The sequence below is a fragment of the Typopeltis vanoorti genome, chromosome 23 (assembly GCF_054136105.1).
Source record: "Typopeltis vanoorti isolate ZY-2024b chromosome 23, IOZ_Tvanoo_1.0, whole genome shotgun sequence".
In the NCBI taxonomy this organism is placed as follows: domain Eukaryota; kingdom Metazoa; phylum Arthropoda; class Arachnida; order Uropygi; family Thelyphonidae; genus Typopeltis; species Typopeltis vanoorti.
In genome coordinates this window covers 29147583-29163833 of record NC_143571.1, presented here as the reverse complement: position 1 = coordinate 29163833, position 16251 = coordinate 29147583, and the positions used below count along the sequence as shown (strand labels likewise).

General features: G+C 36.5%; 1 protein-coding gene across 4 annotated transcripts in view; it reads left to right on the top strand.

Moving 5' to 3' along the window:
- Positions 1-16251, top strand: part of RhoGAP71E (Rho GTPase activating protein at 71E) — a 282250-nt gene that overhangs the window by 25808 nt on the left and 240191 nt on the right. For all 4 annotated transcript variants that reach the window (XM_090412909.1, XM_090412911.1, XM_090412910.1 and 1 more), the window contains exon 2: positions 15551-15710. In XM_090412909.1, the coding sequence (XP_090269035.1) occupies positions 15604-15710 (107 nt within the window). In that variant the 5' untranslated portion in view covers positions 15551-15603. The remainder of the gene's footprint in view (positions 1-15550; positions 15711-16251) is intronic.

The following is a 16251-nucleotide window of genomic DNA, read 5'->3' as shown; positions in this document are numbered from 1 at the left end:
TATTTATTTATCTCATCTTAAACAAACATAACCTTACAAGTTTCTTAAGTCATCAGACTTACATTGGAGGTATTAGCAAAAGTTGTACAAAAGAGACTAGAAACAATTAATTACATATATTAGATATCAGAGCTTCACAGCTGGTACACATAAATAACCAGAAAAAAAAAAAGTTATTATAGGTATTATTTCTGGGAAATATCCATATTACTCCTCTAAAATAAACTATTATTTTTTTTTATGAGACACCCTGTTACTCCCACCCCTGACCTTTTCCCATCAATCCTTCCTCTTCCCCAAAAAAAGTTTCTGTTTTTCAGATCCTTCCTCATCCCTCCCCCCAAAGTGCTCTCTACCCACCCTTAATAATAATTTTATACATATAAAAAAACCTGTTTTTTTTTTCAAATAATATTCCCACATTGCTTTACTCCCACTGCATGTCTAGCTCTAGTCCAACCCCCCCCCCCCTTTAACAGCTGGCCTGGCTGGCCGAGTGGTTAGCATATCCACTCTCCAACTAAGAGGCTGCAAGTTCGAATTCCGCCGCGGGCATGGATGTTTGTGATTGTCTGTAGAAAAACTGGTGGTGGTTGTCGGCGGTAGATGGCATTGGTGGATTGAGTGGTGGAGACAGAGCTGTAGAGAAGGTGCCCTCCCTTAATGAGTCCTTGGACTCCCTGGAGGTGTCTAATAATAATAATGAGACAACCAACAACATCCAAAAAGGTATGTCCTTATTTCCTCCTATATTATTCTTTATATATTAGTTCTATAACACATCGTGCAATACCCTGAGATTTGAGTAAAAAGCCAATGACATTGTAAAAAAAAAAAAAAAGGGGTACTCCTAAACGAAAGTAGGCTATATAGCCATAAAAAATAATAGAAAAAAAAAAGTTAAAATTAATTTACTGTACATGTTGGAACAATGCTAGTTTCTTCAGTCATATATTTTTAAAGAAAGCAGACCAGATTTAGTATAGGATTAGGCATTGATTTTTATTACATTGAGTGAGGATCTGCAATATTTGCGAGGTTTCCTTGAACTTTCTTGTAAAATAATTATGATTGATATTGTTCCTAAACTACTTGATGGCCTGTGGTAGTCATATGGGATGCCAAACCTGATTTATTCTGTCTTCTTTTTTCGATCTCTTACATGTTCATGCAGCTAGATCTCTCTCGACCTTCCCATCTGGCTCACATAACAAATACCACAAGAGCAATGAGTCTCTTAAATGCCTGGTTTTTCATGAGATGTCGAGGGTTTTATTGGATTTTCAGTCTTGCCACAAATACTGTTACAACTTAAAAGTACTGCACACCCATGTGCTACCCACAGAATTGTGCTAGTTTTGTTAGTGGCACTGTGTGCAGCTAACATATGCATGTTTATCAGCAGAGAGTTGTCTAGCTGTATGGGTTAACATGCAGTGGGGAGATTATGAGAACTGTGTAGGTAGAATGCAGCCACCTGTTATTTTCAACACACTACATTTGGGCTCAATAGGATGTTTGTGTCGGACTGTTAACTGTTATAAAGATACAGAAGACATCTGACTGCCAAAGAACAGGTGGACCATGCTGCATTAGGAAGTAACAGCTTGTGAAGGCAGGTCTCCACTGTAATCCTGTGAGAATTGAAAGTGATGTCATGAGAGATGAAAGTTTCACAGAGAATGATGTCACGTGTACTAACTGACTTTGGGGTGAGAGCTTGCTGTACTGGACACTTCCTAACACCACAACTTATGCAGGTGATAAAGTCAACTCTTGGCATGTGTCTTTTCCTCCACTTCTTGTTTAGAAGACCAAAGCAAATCTCTTGCATTACTACAAGCTGCGCATTGCATGTCTCCAATATCTCACCAGAAGGATGTCAGAAAAAAAAAAAAAAAACTGATTAATACTAATAAGTCTCTTGATCTAGATGGTATTCCTCCAGTTGTGCTCCTGTCCTCATTAGGTACCTGTTTGTGGTGAAGGGGGACCTCCCACTGATGTACTAGCCCTTTTCATTGTTATACTTTTTCTTTGATTTTCTTCCCATATTCTTTACTCTACTTCTGTGTCTTTTTTACTATCTTGTCTTACAGACTATCATCACTGGATTCACTGCCTTGCCACCATGTTTGCAGTGTGATGTGACTTGTGGACATCTGGAAAGGCAATCCGGGCCTCTGCTTCAGCAAGACAGGTGGTTCTGGATAGCCTGGTAAGGAGCAGTCAGCTAGTGGGCTTGCCTGAAAGGATCATCGGTGTTGCAATAATGCCCCTCCACCAAGGAGCCACAATGGATGCTAGGAATTCTGTCATTGAACAAAAAACCTCTTGAGCAAGAATTCTTAGACTCTCCTCAAATTTTTCAAGTCCCTCGAGGTCCCAACCAAGTTCTGATACCATAGGTACATCTTTTGATAACAGAAATAATAAACAAGAGAATGTCACAAGTATAAATGTACTAATATTGTTCTTTATCCTTGGAATAGACAAAAAGCCAATAGCTAAAATGCCTCCCTTCTTTATTCAGATAGGTTTAGGACTGACAGGATCTTCCAAAACAGTCAACAGGCTTTCTCATTCCTAAAGAAAGTAACTATCACACTCTAAATTATCTAGCAGAAATTCTGCAATATCAATTCGTATACTGTGATTGAAAAATCACGATATCGCTCATCTACATCACTGCTGCAAGTGTGCAAGTCACTGTGATGACGGAAATGAAAGTACAGCCAAAAACACCACCACCTGGGAACAGAAATGCACAGATTTCTGCAGAAATCGATTTGAAAATTAGAGGAAATCGATTCGAAAATTTCTAAAGAAGGGAAATGAGGCCGAGGATGTTCTATAAGAAGGTGGAGTGATTAATTGTCAAATTTTATTGGGGAAAATTGGTCAACCATTGGCAAGAACAGAGAAAGGTGGAAAGAACTGGAGGAGGCCTTCATCCAGCAGTGGACAGAAAATGGCTGAAAAGAAGAAGTTGCTTTCAAGTTGCAGTGGTGAATGATCCATGTTAGTAACATGGAGAAAAAAAGACAGAAAATGCATTTCGGTAGAAGAAAAGATGGCAATTCTGCAACGTGTAGATTGGCATGCCGGAACAAGTGTGCTGTTAGCAAAAGATCTTGGACTCTCCGTGTCCACTTTGAACACAATAGTAAAAAACAGGTAAAAAAAAGCCAGATTGCTTTGCATTGAATTCAATGCAAAGCAATCTGGTGCTATGTCAAAAAAAACAAAAAATATATTCAGACATCGATATATGATGAATTGGATAAATTTGTGGCGGAGTGGTTTGTTTCTGTGAGACCGTTGAGTATTCCAGTCGATGGTACTATACTCCGAGCAAAAGCCCTTGAATTTGCTGCGAGGTTAGGGATTAATGGTTTTACTCTGTCAAATGGACGGATTGATCAATTGTTTCAAGACTCTTCACAATATTGTGTATAATCAAGTGTGTGTGTGGAGAAAGTAATAGTGTTGCAGGGGAAATTGTAAACCAGTGGAAGCATGAACTAAAGACTATTATTCAGGACTACGAACCGAAAAATATTTTCAATGCTGATGAAACTGGGCTCTTTTATAACATTCTGCCAAGTAAAACGTTGTTTTAAAGGAGAGAAGTGTCACGGTGGAAAACTCAGCAAGCAGAGGGTATCTGTTTTGCTCATGGTCAATGCTGATGGATCAGAAAAATTACTTTCACTGATAATTGGTAAATTTAAAAAAAACAAAGTGTTTTAAGAACGTGAAAAATCTGCCTACTAAGTATGATGCCAACAGCACAGCATGGATTCCAACAGCATCTTCACATCCACCTTCATGCTCTGGATGCTAAAATGGGGACAAATCACTGCAAAATACTATTACTGCTAGACAAAAGTCCTACACACCCTGAAGATCTGCAGTTCAGAAACATTAGATTAGTGTTCTTTCCCCCTATTTGTACAAGTGAGCTTCAGCCATTAGATCTGGGCATCATCCATGCATTTAAATGGAAATATAGAAAAATGCTTGTTGAAAAAGCTGTGTTTATGCATGATAATGGTATGCACCCAAAACAAATGACCATATCAATCCTTGATGCCATGCATTATGTGGCCAAAGCATGGTTGCATGTTACTCCTGAAACCATATCCAACTGTTTCCGAAAGGCAGGAGTTACGTTTGTGGAAGAGGAGGAACAGCTATAGGAGGAAGAAGATATGTCAGAGCCCAACAACTGGTATGTGATGGATGAGTCTTCCTCATTTCAAGACTATGTTGTTGTTGATGCCGGTGTGATCACATCAATGGGACCAAGTGTAGAAGACATCCTTTCCAACCACCTTGGTGAAGAAGACTGTCATCAAGAACCTACCATCCCTACTAGTAAAGAAGCAATGAAAGCTATCTCTGTTATGAGGCAGTATATTGCAAGTGCATCAAGAGACGATGGGGCATTTAATGCCTTATACATTGTGGAGAGGCAGGTGGAACTTATGAGTGCAGAAAAAGCAAAATCAATCAACAATTAAATATTTGTTTAAATAGATAAATGTAAGTAATTGTAAATTCATTTATTTTCAGTTATTAAATGTTGTAATCTAGTATGTAGAGTCACATATTAGCAGTAAGTCATCTTTTAGCCTTTTTTTAATGTTTTTTTACATTTCCTGCTATTTACACTTTTTTCTATCAGTTCCCTGGAAAGTGTAAAAGCAGGATTTTGGAAATCATCTCTTTTTTTGAAGTAATTTCTTGTAATTCCAGATGAGGACATATGCTCAGAGTTACAGCTATGAGGTCACCTTGATATGTAGGGATGGTCACCTGGTTCCAAACAAGAATATCATCCTTACTTTTGATACACCTAAACCTTCAACATCTGTAAAGCAGATTACTTCAACAGTCTGTTAGGCTGTATATCCTTCATACGCTGAGATGCTAGAAATGTCAGAAATATGAGCACGCCCAGACTGCCTGTTGTGACATCTACCACCTGTGCCCGATGCAGTATTAATGAGCATAATAAATTTTGCTCTGAAAAGAAAGCTAAATGCATCAACTGTAAGATGTTCAAGTCTATTCTGTGCATGCCAGAGGCAGAAGGATAAAAAAGAAATTCAAAAGATATGAAAACAACAAAATATATCGTATTGGAATGCAAAGAGGAACTTAGCAACCACCGTCGCCACTATTGTTATTCGTTCATGATCATTATTAAAAACCTCTTTAGTATCTATCCATCAGCCGCCCTCTTATATTATGATAGTTCACAATATAAGAGGGTGGCTGATGGATAGATAAATTCTCACATTCTGTGATATTCATTCAAATGCTTTTACAAAGTTCCACTAGCACTGTGCAGCCATTTCCTTTTTACAACTCAATTGTCACTTTATTATAAAAAGTAAGCAAATTAGTTAGACGAGACTTGCCCTTCACAAAACCATGCTGTCCCTAGAATTTTGCCTTATACCAACCAACTTCTTCCATACCTTTAACCACACCGCCTGAGATACTTAAGATACCGGAAAAGATCAACTTTTCTGGTATCTTAACTACCTTGACTTATTGCTCTTTACACCTATAAGGTGTATGAGGCCATGAGTTTAGTATGCCATCCACTTCGGTCCAGTGCTGCTTCTCTTGCTTTCCCCCAGCCCAACATCCTAGTTTGTTTTGTTCTTGGATTACCATTCGGCGCCATGTCATTTTGGGTCTTCCCCTCTTCCTTTTACCATCAGGCGTCCATGTCAATGCTATTCTTGTGTCCTTTCTTTTAGGCTATTCTTGTGTGTTCTGATGTTGGCATTCTCAATACATGGTGTATCCATGTCCATCTGTGTTTCTTTAACTCAATTGTAATGGGTTTGCTTTTGTAAATTTCAATATTTGAGATTTTATTTGCCCAGTAAATTTTGAGAATTCTGTGAAGACATTTTGTTTGGAAGGCATCTGTTTTATTTTCTTGTTTGGTTAATTTCTATGATTCGCTTCCATAAAGTAGTACAGATTTAACAGTTGAGTTAAAAATTTGCACCTTTAAGTTTGTTTTTATATTGGATTATTTCCAAATTTTCTGTAAAGTTTTAAATGCGTAGCAAGATTTTTTTATTCTTATTGCAATGTCTTCGTTAGTACCACCTTCTGTGTTGACAGTTGCTCCGAGGTAATTTAAACTCTTTGTCACTTCTACTTGATTTCCATTTATAAAGATTGGGTCATTCTTTTTACTGTTGATTTTTAATATTTTGGTTTTCTTCTCATTGACGTGTAAGCCTATTTGTTTAGCAGTTTCCTCTAACTTTGCTGTCTTAATTTTCATGTCTTCAAATCTAGATGATAGTAGAGTAGTACAATGCCATCAGCATAGTCCAAATCTTCTAATGTGGTGTCAGTGTTCCACCTTATTCCAGTTTTCAGATTTTTCAGGGTAGGCTGCATTATCCAATCTATGACAATGATGAAAAGTATTTCAGACATGACACAACCTTGCTTAACACCAGTTTTGATGTAAAAATTTTCAGAAGCTGTTCCATTTAATAGAATTTGTCCTTTACTTCCATCATACAAATCTTTTATAATATTTATTTTGTCAGGAAATCCATAAATTTTCAGGATTTTCCATAGACATTCTCTGTGTATGCTGTCGAAAGCTTTGCAAAATCAATAAAGCTGAGATACATAGTTGAATTTAGTTCAACACTCTGTTCAATTATATTTCTAAGAATAAAAATTTGAGAATAAGAATGAAATTCTATTTCTAAAGCCTGCTTGTTCTGTTCTCAGAATTTTCTGAATGCTATTTTTTATTCTGCTTATGATTCTAGTGAAGATCTTTGATGGTACTGATAATAGGCTGATTCTTCTCCAATTGGTGCATTCTGTAAGATCACCTTTTTTTTGGAATTTTGACTATTTGTGATTCTTTCCAGGTACTCGGAACTTTATCAGATGTCCATATGATATTAAACAGTTTATACAGTATAGTTGCTGATGTTTTTAGGTCAGCTTTGAGCAGTTCAGCACTAATGTTATCATTTCCACTTGCTTTTCTATTCTTTTGGATCTTGATTGCTTCCATGATTTCTTGCACTGTGATCTCTCCCATGTTTACATGAAATTCAAATTGATTTAGCATCTCTTCGAAAGGGGAATCACTATTTGGATTTAGATTTGTGTTTAACATTTAATAATTCTTCAAAGTACTCTTTCCGTCTTTGTTGGACTTCTTGCTCTTGAGTTAGTAGTTGATCATTTTTATCTTTAACTCCACATTCAATCATCTGATAGGTTCCTCCAAGTTGTCTCATAATTTTATAAACTTCTCCAAGATTTCCAGTATCATTTGCTCTCTGAGCATCCTCAGCCAACAGCTGATGGTAGTTTCTCTTGTCATTTCTGGCAGAGCACTTTACCATCTTATGTACTTCTTGGTATTGCTTCTGATATTTTCCATGTAATCTTTCTGATTTGCAGTTGTTTATTTTCTCTTTTATCTTCTTCCTTTCTTCAATTAGTTTTAATGCCTTTCCTGTAATCCATTCTTTGTGTGACTTGTCACTCATAAAATATCTTCTGCAGTTTTATTGAAGGCTTCTTTACACTTTTTCCAGTTGGCTTCAATCTTATATTCCTCATAATTTTCATTTGATTCTTCCAAAACTGAGAATCTATTCTTCAGTTCATTGGTAAATTTTTCTTTTGTTTTCTTTTCCTTCAGTTTATTAATGTTATATTTAATTTTCTTATTCTTTTTAGTTTTGAATTTCTTGCTAGCTTTAATTTAACTATTGCAGTTAGCAGAAAATGGTCAAGCTGCATCAGCTCCTCTTTTAACCCTTACATCTTGTAATGTCCTCTTGAAAGTATTACATATAGCAATGTGATCGATCTGGTTTTTTGTTTTTCCATCAGGGGAGATCCATGTTAGTTTGTGAATTTCCGTATGTTTAAAGATACTACCTCTTATGAGGTTATTTAATTCACAGAAAGATGTAAAAAGTTCTCCATTTTCATTTTGCTCGCACTCGCTTCGTTTCCTATAGCACATTCATTTTCTGTCTTTCTTTTCCCTACTTTAGCATTCATGCTTCCCATCAAGATTAACAAGTCGTGTTTAGGCACCTTATCAATCACTTTTTGGAGTTGTTCATAGAATTGCACTTTATCCATTTCTTCGGCATCATTTGTGTGTGCATATACTTGTACGATATTCAGTTTCATGAACCTGGAGAAAAATCTAGCTTTAATTATTCGATTATTTATTGGGTTCCATTCCATCAGACTTTTCCTTGCTTTCTCACTTATAATCACTGCAACTCCTTTCTTATGTCTTTCATCATCTCCCGAATACAATATGCAATATTTGTCAGTTGTTCTTATTTCACCAAAACCTGTCCATCTTGTTTCAGCAATTCCTAAGATATCAAGACCGTATTTGCTCATCTCGTTGACTATCTGTCTAGTTTTTCCAATTTGGTACATTGTGTGAACATTCCATGTTTTAATTTTAAGTTTAATTTTAGGGTGAGTGATGGACTTCATCTGCAAGTGGGGTTCCATGAGGCTTTGCCCCACCTGCATCATAGATGTTGGCTCTCCTCTAAAGTCCTGTAAATATTGGTCTGTTGGGAGACCACAGGTCATAGCACTCTGCCCCAAGGGATTTCTTGCTTCACTCGTGGTTTCTGTAATCATGGGTTTTTTTATGAGGATGGGTGATTAACCCATCGCTCAACCTTCCTCTTTTAACCAGGCTAAGGACCGGCATAGGGACGAGCATATGCTCCACCTATGGCAGAGTTATCTTAACTACCACTCCTGAGATATTACTTAGTACATAATTTGCTGCTTCTGTTTTGGAGTGCCCTTTATAACAGGACCATTTTGCCTTCTTCCCTTTAGGACTATAAGAGCTGATATAAAGCTTGATTAGAGGTGCTGCTATTTAGTGTTAGTATTACTTTCAAGTCTTGTGGAGTCCAAAGATTCATCATGGGTCAGGACACCTTCCTGTAGCACATGGAATGATCTCCAATAAGGGCTGTATCCTAAATGCTTAGTTCATCTACTTCTGTTCTCATATTCTCTCTTCACATCGATGATACTTACGAAGTGGTCACTTAAGTAATTAAACTTTCTTTTGCTTTTGTTACTTGCATGCCATTGGAATTCATTAATGTTATCCCTCCATAATCTTTTTACTTGCCACATATCAAAAGAGCTTTTTGGGATTTCCTTAGCTCAGCTAATTATTGTTATGTGACACCTCCAAGGAGTAAAAGGACTCATCACAAGAGGGCACTCCACTCTACACTACCAACTGTGGGATGAAAAACTAGTTTCCAGGAGAACTTTATTTTATCAAAACTTAGTTCTCATGGACAAGTTTTCATGGTGGGACTTGTATAAGGCAGATTCATTGCCTTTGCAATGATAAGACTTCAGTTCCTTAAAATTTTGAATTGTTTCTGTAATAATCTAATTGAGCACTGTGTGTTTTACTGTATTTGTAATATGTGCTGGTTAGTAATCTAGTGAAATATTAAGAACTCAATAAACTGTGTTCTGGTGTTTATGTTGCGCAGCAGTGTTATGAATAATCACTTAACCTAAGCCTTTCATTGCATCTACATGTGAAGATATGAAAGAGGTGCTGGTACAAGAGAATAGGAAGAATGAAAAGTAAGCATTGAGTGCTGCCATGGTATGATAGAGGTGAGCTGAGAAGAGCAACTATTATTGCAAACAAGTCAATGTACAGGTTGTGAAGGAGGAATGATGTGGAGTTTGTGTACAAGTTTTGATGGAGGGACTTGTATAAGGCAGATTGTTTGTTTGCCTTTGAATGGATTCAGAGTTAGGTGAAAGTAGTGTTCAGTGAGTTTGGAAGTACAGAATCAGAAAAACTATTTTTTTTTTTTTTGGTGGGAGGGGGAGCAGGAAATGTAAAGGTAAGGGAGAAAGTGATCACATGATGCTGAATATAGCTCCCCAGGTTCTTAACTTCGGTGGGAAAAATCAACACAGGATGTAGGGAGGTTGTAGCATGGAGAATGAAATATTTGAAATAAATGAAGTTTTGGGTATTGTTTAGCTAAACTTGGCCAAAAGCTATAGGAATTTGTGAGACTCTGACAAGGCTGATATATTTGTAGAATGCAAGGAGTATAGTATTTTCAGGGAGGATAGAGGGAGAAGAATGGTTTTGTTAATTATAGCAGAAAAACCATAGCCAAAAAGAGTAATAGTTCAGCAGGGGAACATTGTATTTCAAGCTTGCTGGTATGAGATGAAGACCAACAGGATGAAATATATAGTTGGCTGTTGCCTGCTATAGGCCAGAGGTTTTAAGAGAGATTGTGCTAATTTATCAATGCATGTTCATGTACGTTCAGGTAGAGTAATTATTATGGCGGGGGGGATGTAGATTGGAAGGAGGAATGGGCACAATGAGAGAAGGAAATTCTAAGAGATAATTACTTGAGATAACATGTAATGGAGAGGGCACAAGATTCAACAGTGCTGACTTGGATTATAGTATTAGAGAACTTAGCATTGACTAATGTAGCCACATTCCCTTCACTTAGGGAAAGCAGTAATGTGGTCTTGGTCTGGAAGATTACTAGACATGCAAAATTTTCTGTTAAAAAGGGTATATGTGGAATTGCAAAGGGTGATTATGACAAACATGGAGAGTCAGAGCAATGTCATGGTATAAGAATTTGGAGGGGAAAGATGTTAGTAGCACATAGTCAAGGAGTGTTTGAAGAAAGTAGTAAGATCACATATTCAGAATATGGAGGATAAATCAGGTATGAGATGCTTGGATGAATAGTTTAAGCAGAAGTCGAAAAAAAAGTTATGGAAGGAATATAAAGAAATAGGTGATCAGCTCATGAGCAGAGCACAGGCAAAAAGGGTGATGTGTATGAGATGAGATTAATAGAAATTCCAGAGTTCACTATAAATAAGAATGATCATGGACTGATGACTTTAATGAGTGCTCATGACAGAAAGGTAACAGAAACATACAAAATACTTGTTACATAGTGATCATTTTGTAAGGACATTCCACCAGTCTTTGACTGATGGGAGAATAGAAGTAAATGAATTGGAAGTCTTCATGGTATTGCAGAACCTTAATATGATATTGTGAACATTCTCATAGGATTAGATGGCATATCAGCTTACATATTACAAGAATGTGTAAGGGTATTTTATCTCCTCTGACCAACTGTTTAATTTAAGCCTAATTTCTGAGAAAGTGTGGAGGGAATGGAAAAAAGACAATAGTTTCACCGCATACAAGAGGCTCTGAAAGAGGTATTGAAGTTGGTTAAAAAAAAAAAAAAAAAGTAGATTCAGGACTAGGTGAACAAGGATACTTTTTACAGGACAACATGTTTTTGTGAAAGGTAAGTCTTACCTTTAGTTAAAATGCTTTACTTATGATAGTGACAACTGAGTTGGATAAAGGAAATGTCTACTGATTGATAGTACTGGACTTGGATGACATTAATATGATTCCATGTTGCATAAATTGGAGCCAACGGGGATGGATGTGAAGCTGGTGATTTGGATAAGAGGGTGACTGATGGACAGATAGTAAATTGTATATGGGGAAGTTGAGTCCAGGATAAGGCCTGATTAGTGGTGTGCTGTAAGGCTCATTACTTGGTCCCCTTCTATTTAATTTATATATCAGTGTTGTAGGAAATGATTTAAAGTGAAATATTCAGTTGTTTGCTGATGATGCAAAGCTAAGAAGAGTGATAATCAATGAAGATCTTGCAAGATGACTTAGACTTACAGTATGGGCAAAGGTAAATTCCTACCAGTTGAACTTAGCCAAGTATAAGATCATATACTTTGAAATGAATAAATTGCACAAGCTGTTATATTGAATCAACTGAACTGCAGGAAATTGAGGCTAGTGATTTGGGAGTGATGGTGGACTGGGAGTTGACATTTAGAAGGCATACTGCAAAGGTTGCCAGAACTGGTACATCAGATTATGTGGTTGTTGAAGAACACATTGACAAACCAGGACATATGAAAGGAGATATATTAGTCATGATGCTAAAGTAGCTGCATAGAATAGTGTTAAAGCCAATTTTAATTTATGGATCTGAGAGTTGGTTAAAAATCAGTTGACTAAAGACTAGACCATTGATATGAAAGTTTTTAGAAACAGAAGCATTGATTTCAAAATTGTGAATGAAGATATGGAAGGAACTAGAGATTGCTAGTATTCAGGAATGTTTGGGCAGAGCTAATTTCAGGTGGTGGTCACAAGGTTAGCAAAACAGGTGTTTAACTTACCAGTGGCAGGGACCTAAGAGGAATACCAGAATCTTCTGGATTGATGTAGTCAGAAGTGTCATTAAAAACAATGTAGATTCTTGACAGAGAAGACTGATTTAGAGGAAAATTTTCAATAGAAAGTTAGTTATGTAAAATTTCATGTAGTACCATTAAAATATCCTGGAAACCTCTTGAATGAATAATATATAATATGAGGAACTTGATGATGAGAATTTTAAGTTTGGGAATGATATTGGTAAAATAACTAGTATAACTCAATTATTAGGTTCATTAAAGCATTTTTAGTTATAATGTTATCATTACTTCTTTTCACTTACATGTCTTTGATCGTGTCAGTAGTGAATTATGGCTCCAAGCTTTGCTCACTGAAGTTTTTTAATGGATGTCAAGAAAATTGAGTGTTTAGAAAAAAATTGTTTAGGAGATTTGTTGTGATAGTTATTGAGAATCGGATGGCTAGTTTCAGTTTGAATTTATTTAATAGATGAAAATATAATTTAATTGAAATTAATTCAGAGTATCATTGCAGGAGCTTGCTGCATTTGGATGAATCTGATTGTACTACACTGAAGTGCCATTAAATTAGTGGTAGGAGACACTAAATTCTGTACCACAACTCCTGTATTTGTAGACATGCATGGCTGAAACTATGGTTATTCTTAGTTGTCAGCGTTGGCTTCTCCGAACATTCGTTGTGAAAAGTGTAATGAGAAAGGCACAGGATTTAGATGCATTTGACAGAGGGCAGATCGTAGGTGCCTGATGGATGGATCACTCGATCTCCAAAATTGTCAATGAACCTGGATTTTCTTGTACAACAGTTTCAAGAGTGTTCCTGGAATATGAAAATTCTGGCAAACAACAAGCACCTAGATAAATTGCAAAGGGCAACCAGCCTTGAATGATTGCCAGCTTCGCCATCTGACTTGCATCAACAAACTGATAGGGGCTACACATTATCTCAAATCACCTCCCATCCAAATGAAGGTTCCAGCCTGAAAGTTAGTGCAAGAACTGTGCAACGTTCACTTCACTGTCTTGGCTTCAGGAGCCATCAACCCATGAGAGTCCCTCTTCTACTGGCATGATGCTAGGCTAAACGCCTTGCCTGTGCTAAAGAACACCAAAATTGAACGATTGAAAATTGGTGACGTGCAGCCTAGAGTGATGAATTGAGGTTTAAACTTCATGACACCAATCCCATGAAGCCATGGATCCTGCATGTCAGGTCAGAACTGTACTAGCTGGTGATGGCTCGGTGATGGTCTGGGGTATATCTTCAATTGGACGTTTTTGGCACTTATATCAACAACTCGAAATGCATTCTGGTAGTGTGTGGTAATCATGGCTGACCGTTTACATCCATTTATGTCCATCATGCATTTCAATGGAGATGACATCTATCAGCAAGATAACTGTTCATCTCACAAGTCCAGACAGGCTGCTGCTTGTTTCCAGGAGTATTCTGTTGACTTTGAAATAATGAAGTGGCCACCTAGAAGCCCTGCTTTAAATCTCATTGAAATTCTTTGGGTTACCATCAGGCAGTGTTTGGGCCTGTGTCCCATCACTGCTGACCTTGAGTGAATTGTGGAGAGCTCTGGAGGATGCATGGGTCGCCATACCTGTGAAACATTTTCTCATGCTTATGGAGTCCTTGCCTCATCATGTGGGGGCTGTTATCAAGGCCAGAGGGGGGGGGATGGGAGTCCAACATGTTACTAGGTAGCTATCCCTAATTCAATGGCACCTCAGTGAATACGACATATTTGTTCTCTTATATACTGCTCAACAGTAAAACTTGTGGAATGGCCTGCAGCGGATTGTAGGAACAGGGAATTTATGTAACTAAGATGGAATTAGAAAGTTGTGATGTCTGGTGGAGGAATTGTTATAATTATCTAATTTGACATTGTTATATGTTTATATAACATATAAATATTATATAAATGTTCATTTAAAAAGTCAAAATGAACATAGGAGGAAAGAGAATGAATAAAAACAGGATAAGCTAAGGGAATATACACAAGCCAACCTATATGTAGGTGGTGAATTTCATTGTATGTATGTAATCCAAATCCAGTCAGTTTTATGAAGGGAAAATCTGACAAAGGAAATCCAGTGTGAAACCATCTTAATGCTAGACAAAAATGAACAGCAGGTGAATCATATACCATTAATCACTACTGTTGCCAAACTCGATAAGGATACTATGAAATTCACCACCCACATATAGGTTGGCTTGTGTATAGTTGCTTAGCTTATCCTGTTTTTCCACCTCTCTTCATTTTGACTTTTTACATAAATATTTATATAAACATATGACAGTGTCAAATTAGATAATTATAACATTCTCTCCATATATATGTTACGATTAATAAATCCGGTAATTATTAATAATAACTGGTTAAAGTGAATAATTCCTAGAGGAGTCTGGTAAATGTAATAAAAACATGTTTATAGGTTTTGTATATAGGTTTTCATTCATAATAGAAATTATAACAGCTTAGGTTAGGTTAGTTTATAATGAAAAAAGCAAGGAAAGTATTTCTTTTGCACTCAGTGAAATCAGAAATCATTATACACTAACCTAACCTTTATCGATTGGAAATCATTGTAACCTAACCTTTATTGGTTAGGTTAGTTTATAATGATTTCTGATTTCATTGAGTGCAAAAGAAGTACTTTCCTTACTCTTTTCATTATAAACTAACCTGACCTAACCGATAAAGGTTAGGTTAGTTTATAATGATTTCTGATTTCATCGAGTACAAAAGAAGTACTTTCCTTACTTTTTTCATTATAAACTAACCTGACCTAACCTAAGCTGTTGTAATTTCTATTGAGGATGAAAACCTATATATAAAACCTATAAACATGTTATTATTACATTATTCACTTTAACTGTAACGTGTGTGTGTGTGTGTATGTATGTATGTATTAATTAGAAAGAAAAATAAGATGGAATTAATTTGGTTATTTGCTCGTTTTCTCCAATCTAAACATCTCCTGTTGGAGACTTGTTTAACATCTAAAGTATAGAGAATTTAAGTGCATCACTGCACTGTGTGTGCACATGTGGGGGGTGGGAACTCTTAATACTTAGCTCAGTCAAGTTTTTTTTTTTTGATTAATTTTAGATTTTCTTCATTTGATTTCTTAATGATCTGAAATTAAAATTTACAGTGCATATACATTTTAATCAGTTATGATTCAATTAACATAGGTATCTGGGCTGGAGGAGGGAGCAGGGGAATTTATCACAGTTAAGTTATACTTATGATGTCTACTTGGGCAAGAAGAATGCATCGTGGAGCTGCTACAATTAGTAACGTTGTTACCTCCTGTGGACATTCCAGTGCCCCTTATCCTACTCGCATGGAGAAGTAAGTTCATAAAAATTATTTTATTTTTTTTTATTTTTTTTCTCATCATCCTCAATTTCCTGATATGTACCCTCAAGTGGTATTCAACTTACACTGACAGAACTATTGAAGTGCACATTATTATTAATCTCCTATCAACAATTTTTTCCTCCAGATCAATCTATTACTTGTGAGCACTCCAATATTGTCATATCTTACGTTTCGTGCTTCTGCAGCACTTCTGAATCGATCCACCTAGACCTTGGTATTCCTTTGGATTTCTTTCCTGCCATCTTGGCATCAAACACTTGTTTTACTAACCTATCCTCACCCGTTCTATTTAAGTGGCCATACCACATTAGCTCTGCTGACACATTCTTGAATGCTATTAATGTCTAGTTCCTTTCTAATATCTTCATTTTTAATGATTGTGCCATTGATGCCATCTGTTCACTCCCCTAATATTTCTTATAACCTTCATATCTGTGGTCTCTAGTCTGAGCAGGTTATTTATTTCTAACCCAACTCTCAGATCCATAACTTAAACCGGTTTGAACACTGT